At 41.0% G+C, this 16,053-nt stretch overlaps 5 protein-coding genes across 5 annotated transcripts; 1 reads left to right on the forward strand and 4 right to left on the reverse strand.

Annotated features, from left to right (window-relative positions):
* Position 1: 1 nt before the first annotated feature.
* MONOS_12165 (putative Hsp40) lies at positions 2-1,909 on the reverse strand. Its single transcript, XM_067864763.1, has 3 exons — positions 1,771-1,909; positions 1,536-1,627; positions 2-1,466 (listed from the first exon to the last, which is right to left on the reverse strand). Exons 1-3 carry the CDS (start codon positions 1,882-1,884, stop codon positions 416-418), a joined length of 1,257 nt encoding a protein of 418 aa, XP_067723707.1. The 5' UTR covers positions 1,885-1,909; the 3' UTR covers positions 2-415.
* A 128-nt stretch (positions 1,910-2,037) lies between these two features.
* On the forward strand, positions 2,038-6,149 carry MONOS_12166 (putative N-acetyltransferase 10). The gene is made up of 5 exons (XM_067864764.1): positions 2,038-2,069; positions 2,187-2,279; positions 2,343-2,434; positions 2,503-4,462; positions 4,615-6,149. Exons 1-5 carry the CDS (start codon positions 2,058-2,060, stop codon positions 6,037-6,039), a joined length of 3,582 nt encoding a protein of 1,193 aa, XP_067723708.1. The 5' UTR covers positions 2,038-2,057; the 3' UTR covers positions 6,040-6,149.
* A 5-nt stretch (positions 6,150-6,154) lies between these two features.
* MONOS_12167 (uncharacterized protein) lies at positions 6,155-9,763 on the reverse strand (the record flags this gene model as incomplete). Its single annotated transcript, XM_067864765.1, has 3 exons — positions 6,155-8,838; positions 8,945-9,592; positions 9,670-9,763. The coding sequence occupies 3 exons, from the start codon at positions 9,761-9,763 to the stop codon at positions 6,908-6,910; spliced, it is 2,673 nt and encodes an 890-aa protein (XP_067723709.1). The 3' UTR covers positions 6,155-6,907.
* A 313-nt stretch (positions 9,764-10,076) lies between these two features.
* Positions 10,077-14,259, reverse strand: MONOS_12168 (putative permease family protein). Its single transcript, XM_067864766.1, has 6 exons — positions 14,106-14,259; positions 13,986-14,017; positions 13,886-13,932; positions 13,578-13,827; positions 13,280-13,468; positions 10,077-13,140 (listed from the first exon to the last, which is right to left on the reverse strand). The coding sequence occupies exons 1-6, from the start codon at positions 14,243-14,245 to the stop codon at positions 10,559-10,561; spliced, it is 3,240 nt and encodes a 1,079-aa protein (XP_067723710.1). The 5' UTR covers positions 14,246-14,259; the 3' UTR covers positions 10,077-10,558.
* A 241-nt stretch (positions 14,260-14,500) lies between these two features.
* On the reverse strand, positions 14,501-15,644 carry MONOS_12169 (putative 40S ribosomal protein Sa-1). The gene is made up of 2 exons (XM_067864767.1): positions 15,621-15,644; positions 14,501-15,509 (listed from the first exon to the last, which is right to left on the reverse strand). Exon 2 carries the CDS (start codon positions 15,501-15,503, stop codon positions 14,634-14,636), a length of 870 nt encoding a protein of 289 aa, XP_067723711.1. The 5' UTR covers positions 15,504-15,509; positions 15,621-15,644; the 3' UTR covers positions 14,501-14,633.
* Between the last annotated feature and the right edge of the window lie 409 nt (positions 15,645-16,053).

The following is a 16,053-nucleotide window of genomic DNA, read 5'->3' on the forward strand; positions in this document are numbered from 1 at the left end:
CATTGACAATTGTCATATTCGTTTGATGAGAAATGTACTTTTTTTTGATGAAGAGATAATATGAAATGAATGAAAAAATGAATTTATCATGAAAAGGAAGTCTTGTTACGCTTATGAAAGAGTATAGAAGTATAGAACATTGGTAAAGACGTACATTGAATTCTCAAATCTGCAAAGTTTGCATTTAGGCATTAAAAACATCGCCTATGAATTCATCAGAACACGCTATCGTGCCTATTCCGATATTGAAATGAATCCCAAAAGTCGCTCTTCCTCATTTAAAAATTCATTGAAATAAAATATGATAATATCCAAAAGCAAAATATAATAATAATCTATAAATATTTAAATTATGACTTTCACAACAAATATTTATTATTATACGCTCACCCTCCGTTGATTTCCTGCCTTTATTTTATTGACTAACACAGCCAACTTGTTGACCTCCTGCTCCTCCTTCATATTCGTAGTCATCATCATCGGTATCTGTTGCTCTTCCTTCCTTTCCATCAGATCTTCTGTAGCCTCCTCTTCCCGAGCCACTGCTGGCAGTGTCTGGATCAATTTCAGTAAGTTCGCAAACTTCATGATCAGCAGTTGGCGCAGGTGGTTTAGCTGGAGTGAATATGATTTGCAAAATAGTCTGAGCCTCTTTTGTAAGTGTTCCCTTTTCAGGATAAACCACCTCAAAATGGACAACAAGATCTCCTTTGCTCAAAGGATCGCGGTAGACAGGCATCCCTTCTCCTGCAACAATACGCACATCACCTGGCTTGATAATCTCTCCACCAGCAGCACTAACCAAAAGCACACGCTTGTCGAGCGTCTCCACACAAAATGAGAACCCGCATAAAGCTTCGCCCAACGAAATTTTCTTTTTGATGTGAAGATCTGATCCTTGTCGTTGAAACAATTCATGAGGTTTCTGATCAACAATAATCACAACATCGCCAGGCTCCATATCTGGCTCTTGATCCCCTTCATTCTCAAATACAATTCGCTTGCCAGGCTCAGTCCCTGGCTCAACATGCACTTCAAGCACTTTTTTTGCACTAACAACACCTTCTCCTCCACATTCTTTGCATTTGTCTTTTTCTTTAATGGTTGTTCCTTTCCCGTTACATTGTGGGCAAGTTTCTTGTGATTGTTGAATAAATCCAGGGCCTAACTGTCTCATTACGAGTCGAACACCTTGACCATTGCATCCTGAGCAAGTCTTTGAGCCTCCAGATTTCTTGGTTCCCTTTCCATCACACTCGCTGCACAAGACCTGCTTTGAAAGCTTCATTTTTTGAGTTTTTCCATGATAAAGGTCAGCCAGAGAGCATTGAATATGATGAACAACACTATCTCCCTTTCTTCTTCTTCTTCTGCTACCTCCACCTGGGAAAAATCCTCCCATTAAATGCTCGAATATTGATGTGGCAGGAGTGTATTCTTCTCCTTTAAGTCCATCTTCTCCATGACTTTAATATCAACAAAAATTTCAATGAAATAAATCAATAAAATTCGATCCATTAATATAAATAACAAACGTATCATATATTTCCTTTTTTTCTGGATTCGAGAGGATTTCATAGGCCATTCCAATTTCTTTAAACTTTTCAGAAGCTTCCGGATTATCTTTCTAAGCAAGTAATAATAATTCATCAAAAAATGTTCATATTTCAATCAATATAAATGCGAAATAAAAACAATAATACAGTAATTTTTTCAAAATTTCACAATCGTTTAATAGAAAGCTTTGCATTTATAAAGAATAAAGCACACGTTTTTATCTGGATGCCACTTTAAAGCCATCTTTCTATATGCCTTTTTAATATCATCTTGCGAAGCAGATGGATCAATTCCAAGTATATCGTAGAATTTCGTCTCCTTTACCATGTTTACAGATAATTTATTATCTTTTATTGATCAATTGCCATAAAACAAATAAAATCAATTTGCTCATTGCAATTGTTTAATTGATAAAATAACTTTGGTCACAAATTGACAGAATAAAAGCTAATAATAAGGTTTTTGAAAAATTGAATGACCATAATAAATTATTTATTAATATGAAAAAGAAGGTTTGTTTATTTGTGTTTATACTTTTCAACAAATGCTATTTCCGATGAATCTGGCATCATTATTTTTTATATGCACTTTATTGTGCTGATCATTGAATGACTATTGTTATTAACCAGATTGATAATCGGATAAGAACTTTGATTGAAAACAACGTGAAGAAGAATCATAGATCATTTTTCGTAATTGTCGGTGATAGAGGAAAAGATCAGGTATGAGTTGGATTGAAATTTTCATTTTTTAATCTTATATATCGATTTGATTTCTCAATTTAGGTTGTTAATCTTCATTACATTCTTTCACACGCTGCTATCCGACCAAGACCAACCGTATTATGGTGTTATAAAAAGGAACTTGCTTTGAGTAGGTATGAGCTGGTTTTTGTATTTCAATGTAGAAGATTTCTCTCTATTTTTTTTATTTTTTGTGAAATAGTCATAAAAAGAAACGTATGAAGCAAATAAAAAGAATGGCACTAAAAGGACTTGTCGACAAGGAAAGCGACAATCCATTTGAGCTTTTTATGTCTTCTACGCAAATTAGATGGTGCTATTATGCAGAAACTCATCAGATCCTTGGACAAACTTTTGGCATGTGCGTTTTGCAAGACTTTGAATCGATAACCCCAAACCTTCTGGCTCGGACAATTGAAACAGTGGAAGGAGGAGGAATTGTTGTTCTTTTGTTGCAAACTATGACGTCTCTTCGCCAACTGTACACAATGACTATGGAAGCTCACCAAAGATTTAAAACTCATTCTCACAACGATCTCGTTCCTCGCTTCAATGAACGATTTATTCTTTCTCTTGCTGCTTGCAAATCGTGTCTTGTCGTTGATGATGAACTCAACATACTCCCGCTTAGCAATCATATGCTTACGCTTCGGCCAATTGGAGAAAGGAAAAAAATGAGAGAGAGAGAATTTGAAGCGATGATGCTTGGTCGCAAGCCACAGAGCAACTCGAAAGCGAATGCAGGTGAACGAGAAGGGAAAATCTCTGAAGGAGAAGAAGGAGAAGAGGAAGAAACAGAGGAAAGCATCGCAGAGAAAGAGAAGATGGAGAAGGAGGCTGTGATGAGAGAAGCAGAAGAGCTGACTTCTGAATGGAGCGGTGCGAAGGCCGTTGCTGCTGTTCTCGGAAGGCTTCTGCCACTCGCCAAAACTGCTGATCAATGCAGCGTGCTGAACCAAATGCTCCGGTCGCTTGCCTTTTCGCCTGTTGGTGCCGGTGCTGCGGTGCAGTCGTCTGAAACTGCTGCCTCTCCTCCCATCACCGTTTCAGTCACTGCTCCACGTGGGCGAGGGAAGTCAGCAGCGCTGGGGCTGGCTATTGCAGGTGGCGTGTGCCTGGGGTATTCATCGGTGGTGGTGTCTGCACCATCGCCAGAAAATGTTAGCACAGTGTTTGAGTTCGTGATGAAAGGGCTGGCTGCGCTGGATTATGCCGAGCACACAGACTTCGAGGCACGCAGATCCACGTTGGCGTCACAGATGAAGTGTGTTGTGGAGATACACGTCACCAAGACCCACCGCCAGCGCATCTTTTATGTGGGGCCAGGCGCTCTGAACACAGTCGCCGCCGGGCAAGATCTCGTGGTGATCGACGAGGCAGCAGCGATTCCTCTGCCGCTGTTAAAAAGTGTGCTTTTGGGATCAGCCGACAGCAAACGCGGTAGAAGCCTCTCAGAACGTGCTGCAGGCGGTACTGGGAGAGACAGCGTGGGAGACAGAGGGAGCGGAGTGGTGATTGTGTCGTCGACAATCAGCGGGTATGAAGGCACAGGGCGTTCGCTCTCGCTGAAGCTGATGCGCGAGCTGAGACGGATAAGCGTGCCCAATCCACAGCTGGCAGCAGCTCTATCACGGCCTTCGTTGAGAGAATCAGGCAAAAAGGCAGGCAAAGAAGAGGATGCAAAGCACAAGCCGTCCCAACAGCAGCAGAGCCAACAGGTGACGCAGGCACGGAGCCTTGTGGAACTGGAGCTATCTGCACCTATCAGATACTCCATGGGCGATGATGTGGAGTCCTGGCTAAACTCACTTCTGTGCTTGTCTGCTGCATATCCTGGTGCATCTGCTGGGGGAGCGTCTTCGTTGGCTGTCCCCAGCGCATCGCTTGCTTTCCCTCCTTCTCACTTGGCCATTCTGTCTGACCCTCCTTCGCCTGCTGAGTGTTCCTTGTACCAGCTGAACAGAGACACCCTCTTTTCATTTCACAGAGGAAGTGAGCTCTTCCTGCAGCAGCTGGTGTCTCTGTTTGTGTCCTCGCATTACAGAAACTCCCCCAACGACCTTCTTCTGATGGCTGATGCCCCGGCTCATCCACTTTTCGTCCTCCTGCCTCCTATCAGCAAGACTGCTAACACAATCCCGTTTATCATAACTGCTGTTCAGGTTTGGAATTTTTTAGTTATTTGTTTTTCTCTGATGAAAGAGATTTCATTTCTTTATTTCATGTGTTTGTTATAAATTGCTTTTCGGTTTCAAACGAAAAAATTTGTTATCACTTTTATAAATTATGTGCAATGTTGTTTATTTCTGTTCAGATTGCGTACGAAGGATCCATTTCTCGTGACATTGTTCTTTCATCATTGGCGCGTGGGCAGCGAGCGTCGGGTGACATGATCCCGTGGACGATCTCCAACCAATACCAAGACCCTGCCTTTGCTGAGCTGTCTGGTGCAAGAATCATTCGCATAGCCACACAGCCACAGCTACAAGGGATGGGATATGGGCTGAGGACGGTGGAGCTGCTGAGGAAGTGGATGGAACAGAACGTTGCGTCTGATGAGAGCGCAAGCATCACAGCGAATAGAGACATTGAGGCAACTGCGTCTATTGTGCAGCAGACGGAACAAGATGATTCATCAAGCGATGATGATGAAGATGACGAAGACGATGATGAAGGAGAAAAGTTGGGACAGAAGAAGAGAATGAAGAAGGCTGATGGCACTTCTGTGGACGCTTCTTCTTCTTCTTCAAGTGGTTCATCAGATGCATCCACTCAGCTCTACACAGAACAACTTCTACCACGTCCCACACTTCCACCTCTTCTCCTCCCTCTTTTCGGATCTTCCTCCTCCTCTTCCTCAGAGACAGTTGCACATCCTCCTCGCCTGCAGTGGCTGGGGACGGCACATGGGCTGACACTGCCTCTGCTCTCGTTCTGGCTGAAGACAGGAATGATACCACTTCACATCAGACAGACGCCGAATGAGCAGACGGGAGAGCATTCGTGTGTGATGCTGATGTCACTCAGACATCGTGTGAGCCACAAAAGGAAAGGAAACAAAAAGACAAAGGGAAAGAAGAAGAGCAGAAAAAGCAGCAAAAGCAGCAGCAGTGCTGATCATTCGATGAATGATTCTTCAGACGAGCAATCAGACGAAGAGGATGAAGAGGATGAAGACGAGGACGAAGATAACATCCAGTCCAACTGGCTCGAGGCATATTCTGCTGACTTTACGTCACGTCTGTGCACTCTGCTCTCATTCAGCTTTTCTTCATTCAGCACAGCACTTGCACTGTCTCTGGTTGATCCAAAGAAGCAGCTGGTGGGCTTACTCCAACGGCGCAGCGATGCAAACAAAGAGAAAGCAAACAGAAACGACGAGAAAGTGCAGGCAGCGTGGGAATCAGCATTTGCCGCTTCTTTTCCTCGTCTGAGTGCGAAGACGCTTCCGCTGCATTTGAGTGACTATGACATGAAGCGGCTGGAGAGCTATGGGAAAGACCTGGTGGACTTCCATCTTGTAATGGATGTCATTCCGACGCTGGCTGCTCTTTTCTTCACTCGACGATTTCGATGTGAGGCGACGCTGATCCAGCAGAGCCTGCTGGTGGCGATTGGGCTGCAGAGGAAAGGGATCGACGAGTTGGCGGAGGAGCTGACGCTGCCTGTTGAAACATTGCTGGTGCAGCTGCAGAAACTCATCCGCAAAGTATACAGCGCTCTTCATGAGCTCAAATGAATAATATGCATTTCATAATGTTTTTTTTAATAAAAATAAATAAACATCACTTCACTCAAACAAGAAAGTTGTGTGTTTTTTTGTAAAGCAAAAATCGACCTTTGTGCCACAATCAGCAAAGAATGAATGTCAATTTAATTCCAGCAAATACTTGTGAAATGGCTGAGTTTTCATTCACAATGTGAAAAATAAACTACAAATGAAAAAGAAAAAATCGAATTGAAATAAAAAAAAAAGAAAATTAAATAAAACTGTTAGTAGTTTTGAGTAAATTGAACGTGATTGATTTTTCTGTCTATTCTTCTCTCAATGATGAAATGCATATTTATGAAAAGAAACAAAAAGAAAAGTGCCACATTAAATGCACATACACGCAATTTATTCTAATCAGATTTGAATGATAACAGAGCATGAAAAAAATGAATTCTTTTAACAACTTTCATCAAAAGAAGCATTTGCAAAAATAAAATTGTGGATAATTCTACAAAAAATTAATAGATTGTTATAAGTTGGCAAAGCTGTTTCCTGCTTTCGATTTCTGGAAATCAAGCTTTTAAACAAAACATTATGAACCTGTGAAAAAAAAGAACCATTTCACAATCTTATAAATTCTCAAAAAAGGATAGTTTGATTTCGTCATCTTCACTGCAAACTTCTGTGAAAGAAAAAGAAACACAAAAGAAACGCAAAATTACTACAGCACAAATCTTTTGCACATTGCAATCTTATCTGTCATCGCCTTGCTCCATATCAGTTATATCTTGTCTGCTATTTCCTTTCTCTCTCTCTTCCTCTCCCTATCTCCATCTATTTATCTATCTATTTATCTATCTGTTCATCTGTTTCTATCTCCCTCTTCTCCTCTCTTTTAATTTGGAATTCCCAAATAAACAGCACACTCTCTCATCCACTCACCGACAGTGGCACTCGAATGGTGCACAAACATAACAACAACATCGCAAACACCTTCTTCTTCCTCAACACGTCGGACAGCTTCGTCCACCTTCAGAAATCGCCCCTTCTCTTCTTCTGCCGCCTTCCGCAGCTGCTCAACATCCGCCTCGTCTTTCTGTCCCTTTTCTTGTTCCTCTCCTCGATTCGCTTTTCTATTTTGACTCTTTTCCTTCTTTGAATCTTTCTCTCTTTTCTCTCTTTCTCGTTTTCTGATGTCTTTAAACAGTACACGCACGTTTCTCCTCTCCCTTTTCGCCCTCTCATTCATACACTGCAACAGCCACCCAGCTGAGCTGAGGATGTTGTGTGTGCATTCAGCCACAAGCACATCCAGTAACGCACTCATTGTGAATGGGAAGAAGGGCACCTGAATGGAGGAGTAGACTACTGGAGAAGAGGAAGAAGAGGAGGAAGAGGAAGAAGAATTGAATGTATTAAGAGACTTAACAGATGAAGCAGAAGAAGCAGAAGAAGCTGTCTGTTTGGAAGAAGATTGAGACGAAAGAAGAGAACTTGATGACGCGGCTGGTGAAGTGGGTAGGTCGAAGTTGAGAGTGGCTGTTTGTGAAGTGACAATTTCAGTCAAGTCCAAAAGAGACGACGAAGCGAATATGAATCTGCAGCAGTCGATTGCCAGTTTCTTTCTTCGGATGGCCAAAGAACGAGTGGTTGGCATTGAACTGGGTGGAGCATACACAAGAGAAGGCATTTGAGATGAGGAAGAGGAGGAAGAAGATGATGATGATGAAGTGTTTGTCCCCTGGCGAGCTGGCTGTGATGTGGAAGGAGGCTGTTTGGCGTCGACTGAAGTGATTGAGTACGAGCGCACAGATTGAGATGAGTATGCAGTGGCAGATGTTGAAGGAGAGGAAAAGGAGTCTTCTTTGTTCTGTTTGGTCTTATCAGAATTGCCTGTTGAAGACGAAGAAGGAGCCTGTGAATGAGTGGTTGATTGCGCAGGCAGAGGAAACGCGTAGCGATATGATCTGTGTGTAGATATCTGGATGAAGTGTAGAATGTCTGACAGCAGCGGAGAAGAAGGCAGCCCATACGATGCAACAGCAACAGAGGAGGAAGAGGCAGAGGCCGAGGCAGTCGCAAAGAGAGAAGCCTCAGGCGGGGGAGGGTAGACAAGCAGATGGGCAAAGAACGACTTGTGGTAGAGGAGGTCAGAAATCAGCTCCATCGCATCGCACATCAGACACTCTTCAGACTCCACTTCATCGATCGAGTGGAGGCGTCTGTCTTCTGTCCGCGAATAGACAACTTCCAGCTCTTCTGCTCGTGTTGGCAGTATTCCCAGCGCCTCGTCCCGCTTTCGCCGCTTCTTCCGCATCTTCAGCTTCTTCTTCCGCCATTCGGCTTCTTCTTCTGCACGTTTGGATATTGATTGCGTTTTATCTCCAGAAGCAGCAGAAGAAGCAGAAGCAGTAGAAGAAGAAGAAGCATATTCGATGGATAATTCATCTTCTGCCTCGTTTCTAGAATGTGACTGGCTTCTCCGCAAGTCGAGTATCTGCTGCATGCACCCGCTCACTCCTACACGCTGCTCAAAGAACAGAAGACGCTCCTCATCCCAATTGATAAGACGGCCCAGTGTGATCAACGCAGAACACACAATCCTTCTGAAGTAGAATGAAGGAGCTGGCGAAAACACAGATTCTGTGGATGCAGAAGAAGAAGAAAGAGGAGGAGAACTGGTTGGATGCTGGCTTGAACTTTGATTTGTTTCATTTTTGGAATCTCTTTCTTGCTTTCTTCTTTCTGCTTCATCAGTCTTTGCCTTCATAATTACAGTGTACATCGTCTCATCCGTGCGCCGCTCCAGCATTATTCTCCTGTTTTCTGATGAAATATCGCATGTTTAAATGGAAAAAGGATATGCACAAAAAAGAATAGTATTTGTTGACATATTCAAATTTTATCAAAAATATTTTTGTAAAAGCCAAACCTTCACAATCACTAAGGCACTGAACTGCCAAAAGATATTTGATTGCGTTCATCTTTCGCTCATAGATTTCTTCTTCGTCGTCATCTTCATTTTTCTTCTTTTCCTTTGAGCTTTCTTCATAGAAAAGCCCCACACATTTTTTTATTCCCATCAATAGATTCAATAAAATAACATGAAGAGTAGTTGCATCGACAGGAACACCCTTCATTGCAAAAGCAACAGTCGTGCATGCAGACAACAGTGATTGATTTTCATATTTCTGTTCTTCTTGTGTCATCGGTTCTATCTCTGATACAGATTTTCGTACAAATGGTGAATAGCCGATATTTTCACTAACTGAAAGAATCATAACTTCATATCGAGACTTTAAGTCTGTGGCTGTAAATAAAAGCTGAAACGGATTAGGTTCAGGAGTTGCTCCGACAAATATTGCACCTCGATAAGAGATTATTTCGAATATTCTGAGAATAGCCATCCTTTGAAGGGTAGTTGGCTCTGTTTTCTTAAAAATTTCAAGAAAACTTACATAGTTAGATGCGACAAATTCTCTAAGATCCGAGAAAATCATCAGCTTCATCATTGAGCTTATTCTTATTAGAGAACGTTCTTTTGTATCGTTATCTTGGGTAAAATAGTCTTTGACTAAATCTAAATAAAAATTAATATTTTATTAGCAAATAATGAAAGAGTAAATGCTAAAATAAATTAAATGAAAGTCAAAAAACTTGTAACATGAATAAATAACGTGTCGCATGAATCTGGGTTATAGTCAATATATATAAGGTTTGGATCATCAGGAGCAGATACGCATAACCCCATTTAAAAGTAGCAAAATAGCAGAGAGCTTCAATTCAACCAATTTAACGATTATTTTAAATGAATATCTGATCATTACCTTCATTTGTTAAATTTTTCAAAAAATTTATTATTCACAAACAAAAAAGACTATTCACTAATTGTCTATGCATTGAAATAACTGAAGAGTTATTTTTGGAGAATGATTCGTTTTTTCCTTGAATAAGCTTATCTTTTTGGGGGGAAAAAAATGTGTTTAACTATATTTCTCCAAATTTTTCAATTAAGTTCGAAATCGTAATTCAAAATCGTTCACCTTGAAGAAAAAGATTCACAGTTGCTTAAAAATTAGTAGCTATTTTTCAGTTGCTAAACCACATCGCAGAAATACTCATAAAAAGCTAACAAAAAAGGTTATCCAAATAAATCAATTTGCAAACTTATCACCCGACAATGATTGATAAATGATGTAGCGCTTGCGAAGTGAATAAAACAACACACAAACAAAAATTATAATAAATATCCAAACCCCAAAAAAAAATTTATGAAATGGTAAAAACTATTCATTTTAAAAAACAAAGCGTTTTATATTTACATAAGAACCAATGTTAAGAACAGCAATTACTGAAGCTTGAAGAAAGATTCAGAATGATAAAAGAGGATTATTAAAGAATAGAAATGTGTTGCAGATGTTAATATTTGATGAGATAGCAATCATTAATAGAGGAAGATGATGAAAGAAATAGAACCGATGGAGTTGAGAGGTTTGATGTTGTGTAAATGAATAGAGAATGATTATTATTTTCAGCCAAACCAGTTTTATTTCCCAGATCTAATGACTGACGCGATATCTCTGTTTTTCATATCGCTAGCAGCCAGAATAGAGCCGAGAACAGCGACAACAACAGAAAGCACAACTGTAATGACGAACAGCTCAACAGGGAAGTGATATTCGAATGGCATTTCTGAAAACATTGTCATCTGGACAGTCAGAATGATAGCCAGCGCAATACCGATGATTGTGCCGAAGATGATGCATGAAGTGACAAGAATAAGCGCTTCGTAGATGTAAATTCTGACTGTCTGCCACCCTGTCAGCCCGATCGACCGCAGCACACCAAACTCCCACCCGTTCTCTCTCACATTTGCTGTGAACGAGATCCATAGCACGAAGAAGCACAAAATGATGGCAATCACTCCAAACACGATGTAGAACACATCCAGCACAACCACCGTGTCCTGCACTGTTTTGATCAGGTCGGGCACATCTGTGCTGGACGAGTCCCCGTCTATCCCCACAAACACTGTGTCTGTGATTGCTGTGCGGATGTCGCTGGGCGTGTCGCCATTCAGCAGCACAAACGCACTCTGCAGAGGAGTCGCAAACTTGTCAAACTCTTCTGCTTTCACCTGCTCAGAGGAGATAAGCGCGTCGTGCAGCAGCTCGCGGTACTGAGATGACGGTATGACCATCGAAGACCCGCTGGCTGAGAGAGAGAAAGAGCCGAATGTCATTCCAGACGATTTCGTCATCACAGCCCTTGCCTTCACCAGATAGTTGAGCGACGTGATGGCAGCGCTGTTGTTGTGCCTCAAATACACCGTCAGTCTGAGCGGTGTGTTCATGTCAGCGTTGATGGAGCTCATCAGCCCTGACGACACAACAGCATCGATGTAGTTGTGGTAGATCTGCTCGCTCGTGTTCTGCACTTTCTTCGGAAACTCGTTCTTCTTCTTCAGTTTGTCGGCTGTGGAGCGCACAACCTCTCTTTTCGGTCCGCTCAGCACGTTGATCGTGCCAGCGAACGGAATCTCGTTTTCGACATTCAAAGTGAGGTGTCTCTGGTCTGTCTCGAGGCTCTTCCACACATCCTGCTTTCCGTTTGTGATTGGCCAGCTCGCCACGTTCTTGTGCAGCTCGTCAATCACATAGAAGTCGTCGTACGTGCCTGACAGGAAGTCGCTGTCCACAGACACCACATTCACACTCGCTGAGTCCAGGTTGTTCAAATTCCCCATCTGAGTCATCACAATCGTCCGCTGTGCTGTCAGAGGATATGTCATGTATGTGTAGCCCTTCACGTTGTTGTTCGGAATGTCTTTGATCTTCCTCATTGCATCCAAAAGCTTGTCCTTCTCATGGGCTTCAGTGACTTTAGGAGCAGTGAAAATCAGGTCAGCGCCCATCCCAACACGAACCTGGTCCACAATCTGCTTCGACTGCAGAGCAAACTCAGAACCCACGAAGATCACAAAAGCCAGCGATGCTGTGAACATAATGGCAGTCTTTCTGTTCCTGTTGCGGTGTGACGAAAGCGCCTTCTTCACAAGTCCTCTGAAACGCATGTCGGTGCAGCATACAAACGCATAAACCAGCAGACGCTCCATAAAAGGCTCGAAGAAGATTGAAACAAGAATCGTTCCAAAAAGCATGGCCAGCAGCACCCAAATGAAGAGGAACAGTACAGTCGCAATGTCACCCGTGTAGAATGCAGTTGGAATTCCGTAGAAAAGCATGAATCCCAATGCGATGATGAGGCAGGCCATGAAAATAGCCTCGAGCGACACGCCCATTTTGTGCAGGTTGGTGAAAGTGACACGCGTGTCTGAGTTCAGCTGGTGGTACAAGTCGAGCGAGTCTCTGAGTGTCGACGTGACGGCACGCTGGATAGGGAAGAAGTTCGCAGCCAGCGGCATCAGCAGCCCCAGAACAACAGTCAGAATGGCAGCGACAGTTTCGTAAAACATCGGCATGTCATAAAAAACAATGCCGCCCACAACTTTCACAGCAATCACCAAAAGAATCGCAGAAAATCCAATTCCTAGAATTGTTCCAGGAATGGCATACAGCTGGCTCTGTGTTACGAGAAGCAAGACGAGCTGCTTGGTGTTCATTCCGATGGCTCGAATCATCCCAAACTCATACGTCTTCTCTTCCACATCAGAAAGCATCAGCGTGTATATCAGAAGAGCACCCAGCCCGACGAGAATGATGATGGTGGACAGGAACATCTGGTCGAGGAACGTCCTCATCATGCTCAGCGTCTGCATCGCGGTGTATGTGCCCATCACAACAGACAGTGGTGACCCCACGCCCAGCGCCTGGTATATCTTGTCCGCCCTCCTTTTGATTTCCAGCGCTGTCTCGTCTGACTCCAGTGTGTAGATGTCTAGCCGGTTCTTGAAGTTTCCAACCAGCTGCAGCCAAAAGTCGCTCATGTCCACCCGCTTCAGGAAGTCGCGAAGAGGCGATGCATAACTCTGGTATGTACTGTTTGGATGGGCACGCATTGTCCGATACGCCCCTTCAGCTAAAGAATCCATCATGTACTCTTTCTCAACCAAAAGCATGTTTCCCATTGAGATGTACTTGCCTTCGGTGTCTGTTATTGTGTCCACCACTAAATGTTTTGATTTGCATGTGGGATAAATGTTTCGATTATTAAAAGATATTAGCAATTAACACACAAAATATATATATACATTTATAAGTCGAAGAAGCAAATACAAGTCTCATAAAAATAAAAAAGAATAGCAAACATCCAAATGTCAATGATCCATTTTTAAGAATATATGTGAAAACTTCTTTCAGTTCCTCTTTCGATAATGGTAAAATTTCACTTAATGAATCAAGCATGGGCACAATTAAATCAATCATGTCGTCTGCATTGTTCAAACGGAACACAATTTTATTTCCTGGTCTAAAATTAAAACGAGTGACAAGTGTGCCTTCAAATTTTCAAAGAATAATTTAAGTTGAATGAGTAAAAGGAATTTGTTTCAGGATGTTTTGCAATGCATGGAGTTAAATTTCTTGATTAAAAATAATTGAGCAAACTCGTTGCGTGGCATTCATCTTTCAACAATGCCCTATGCTGCCAATTTCTTCCAATTCCAAGTTCTTTTTCTTTGTTTGTTTCTTGTATAAAAAGAGTACAACTTTCATTTTTGGAATCTGGGCGCGTGCTCAGGCACGCTCCAGGCAAAGGAATACGAGAAGAAATTCCAAGTACTTGATCATCATTTTCCAATAGTTTTTCTATTTCAGATACAGCAGCCATCTCTCCATTTGTTCCTGGAAGAATAGTCTGAAAAAATTTTTTGTAAAAAATTCTTATAACAGCTCAAATTGAACATAAATCATACAAAATCAGTTTGTGCAGATTGATCCTCCGCAATGTTCCAAAAAATAACTTTGTAAATTATAAATTAAATGTTATAAATAAACTTTAAGAATATTCTAAACCTGAAGTAAATTTTAGAGCATTATATAAAACTCTATGCATTAAAATGATTTTTAAAGAAAATCATTTAAAATTGAACGTTATATAAATTTAGATAATTAAAAAAATTCACAATTTCACACCCAATGAAAAGAACGACCAAAAACACGGTAGTAACACCAATACATGGAACTCGTTTGTTTCTTCTAAAAGAAGAAATAATATAACTAAATACTAGATTGAACGAGCCGCAGCAGGACTTACAAGCTTGTTTGCAACCCATTCACAACGGAGATAAAGTCTACCCTTTATAAATTTATTATTCTTTTTTCCGAGTAAAAATAAAATAGTTCCAACACTTTTAATAATGAAAAGGAGTAATTGATTCACTGCCAAAATGGAATCATGATATGAAATATTTTACTATTTCAATGTCAGTTACAATCTAAAAATTTGTAGTTTTCATTTCTTTCCAACATTTCAAAATTCCTTTTCAAAAATCAGCAAAAACTTGTTTATTTAAATAAAATGATGCAAATTTTTTCTCGCAAACGATATTAAAGAAGAATTTTTATCATTTTATTATTTGATAAATTTCCCCAAAGAAGTGGAAAACTGAATTATGTTCGTTAAAAAGTATTTTCAAATGATACGAAAGCTAACTTGTATAATTAAGCCCATGTTGGTCCTTCCCATCCAGCAGCGCCTGCAGCTGGAGCATCACCTGCAACATCAGCCCAGCTCTGTCCAGCAGCTTCAGTTGAAGCCGGAGCCCAAGAAGCAGCTGAAGCCTCTTTCTCAACTGCCTGGATTGCCTTCTGTTCCTCTTCTGGAATTTCTTCCTTCCTTCTGTCGTGAGCACCTTCTGCGACGGCTGGTGCCTCTTCCTCGATTTCATCAGCGTCTTCTTCTTCCTTCTTTCTATCAACTGTCTCTCTGTAGAAGAAGAGATCGGGCATCACATCCCAGTGCTTTTTGTATGAAAGGGTTCCACGGATGCGAAGAACTTCACGTGCAAGCAACCAGTAGATGATGCCAATTTGCTTAATTCCCTTGTTGTTTGCTGGGATTGCAACATCGATGAAGCGCAATGGAGAATCAGAATCGCAAATTGCAATAACGGGGATGTTCACATAAGAAGATTCGATGATTGGTTGGTGATCTGTAATTGGGTCTGTGACAACCAACAGACGGGGTTCGATAAATCTTTTTTGGATCTGGTTAGTGAAGGTACCTGGTGTGTATCTGGTAGCGAGAGCTGTGCATCCTGTGTATTTAGCGAATTTAAGAACAGCACGTTGACCATAGTTTCTACCAGAAACAACACAGACATCGGCTGGGTTCTCAATTCCGCAAATGATGCGAGCAGCAAGACGGATCTTTTCCATTGTCATTTTTGGGTTGAAGATGTGAACACCCTCTGGGCTACGGGCGTACACATATGGAGTCATGTGTGTTGTAATTTTCTTGCATCCAATGTGCGCTTGGCACGCAAGAAGCATACGAACATCTTCTTCTTCAGGGGTGATTTTTGTTGTCATCTTTTTCTGGTTGATTAAATGTTATAATCATTTTGTAAAGCAAATGTATGAAACGTAGTCAATGAATAACATCAAATATTTTTCTATCTCATAGAAAACAAAAAGAAATATTCACACTTCTTTAAATCTTAATTCCTCACTTGGTTTCCCCCCATATTTATATTTTTTCATTCTTTTTAACAGTTTTAATTATTCGGAAAAGAGTTATGCTATTTGTTTTTGAAAATTTTTCGGTAAGTGGGCAGATAACGACCGGAAAAAAAAATCGATTGACATGTTTTTATTTATTTGTGCAATTTTCAATTAATGCAATTATGATATTTCGAAAGTGATTTTCGTATAACAGTGATTCAAAGCTGAGAAAACCTGTTTTTTTAAATCCAACAGTAATTTTAATTTTGCTAACTTCACCACCTTAAATAAAAAAACCCTAATCGGTTGATTAAATTAAAAGTTAATAGATGAATTTTGAATAGATTTTTTTTATTCAAATGAACCAGGCTTATTCAAATGAACTCATGTTTATTCGAATAGATCAAGTTCATTTGAA

The sequence above is a fragment of the Monocercomonoides exilis genome (assembly GCF_001643675.1).
Source record: "Monocercomonoides exilis strain PA203 chromosome Unknown scaffold36-1065637, whole genome shotgun sequence".
NCBI lineage: Eukaryota > Preaxostyla > Oxymonadida > Polymastigidae > Monocercomonoides > Monocercomonoides exilis.

Excerpts from the sequence above, each read along its gene's own strand:
- MONOS_12168 (XM_067864766.1), bottom strand. The coding sequence starts at position 14,245 with ATGGGTTGCAAACAAGCTTGTAAGTCCTGCTGCGGCTCGTTCAATCTA. Across the intron at positions 14,018-14,105 it reads TTGGTCGTTCTTTTCATTGG|AGTTTTATATAATGCTCTAA; the intron begins GTGTGAAATTGT and ends TTTAATGCATAG. Across the intron at positions 13,469-13,577 it reads AGATGAATGCCACGCAACGA|GCACACTTGTCACTCGTTTT; the intron begins GTTTGCTCAATT and ends GAAAATTTGAAG.
- MONOS_12166 (XM_067864764.1), top strand. Across the intron at positions 2,435-2,502 it reads AAGGAACTTGCTTTGAGTAG|TCATAAAAAGAAACGTATGA; the intron begins GTATGAGCTGGT and ends TTTGTGAAATAG. Across the intron at positions 4,463-4,614 it reads TTATCATAACTGCTGTTCAG|ATTGCGTACGAAGGATCCAT; the intron begins GTTTGGAATTTT and ends ATTTCTGTTCAG.
- MONOS_12165 (XM_067864763.1), bottom strand. The coding sequence starts at position 1,884 with ATGGTAAAGGAGACGAAATTCTACGATATACTTGGAATTGATCCATCT. Across the intron at positions 1,628-1,770 it reads AGTGGCATCCAGATAAAAAC|AAAGATAATCCGGAAGCTTC; the intron begins GTGTGCTTTATT and ends TTACTTGCTTAG. Across the intron at positions 1,467-1,535 it reads AAAAAGGAAATATATGATAC|TCATGGAGAAGATGGACTTA; the intron begins GTTTGTTATTTA and ends TTGATATTAAAG.
- MONOS_12169 (XM_067864767.1), bottom strand. The coding sequence starts at position 15,503 with ATGACAACAAAAATCACCCCTGAAGAAGAAGATGTTCGTATGCTTCTT.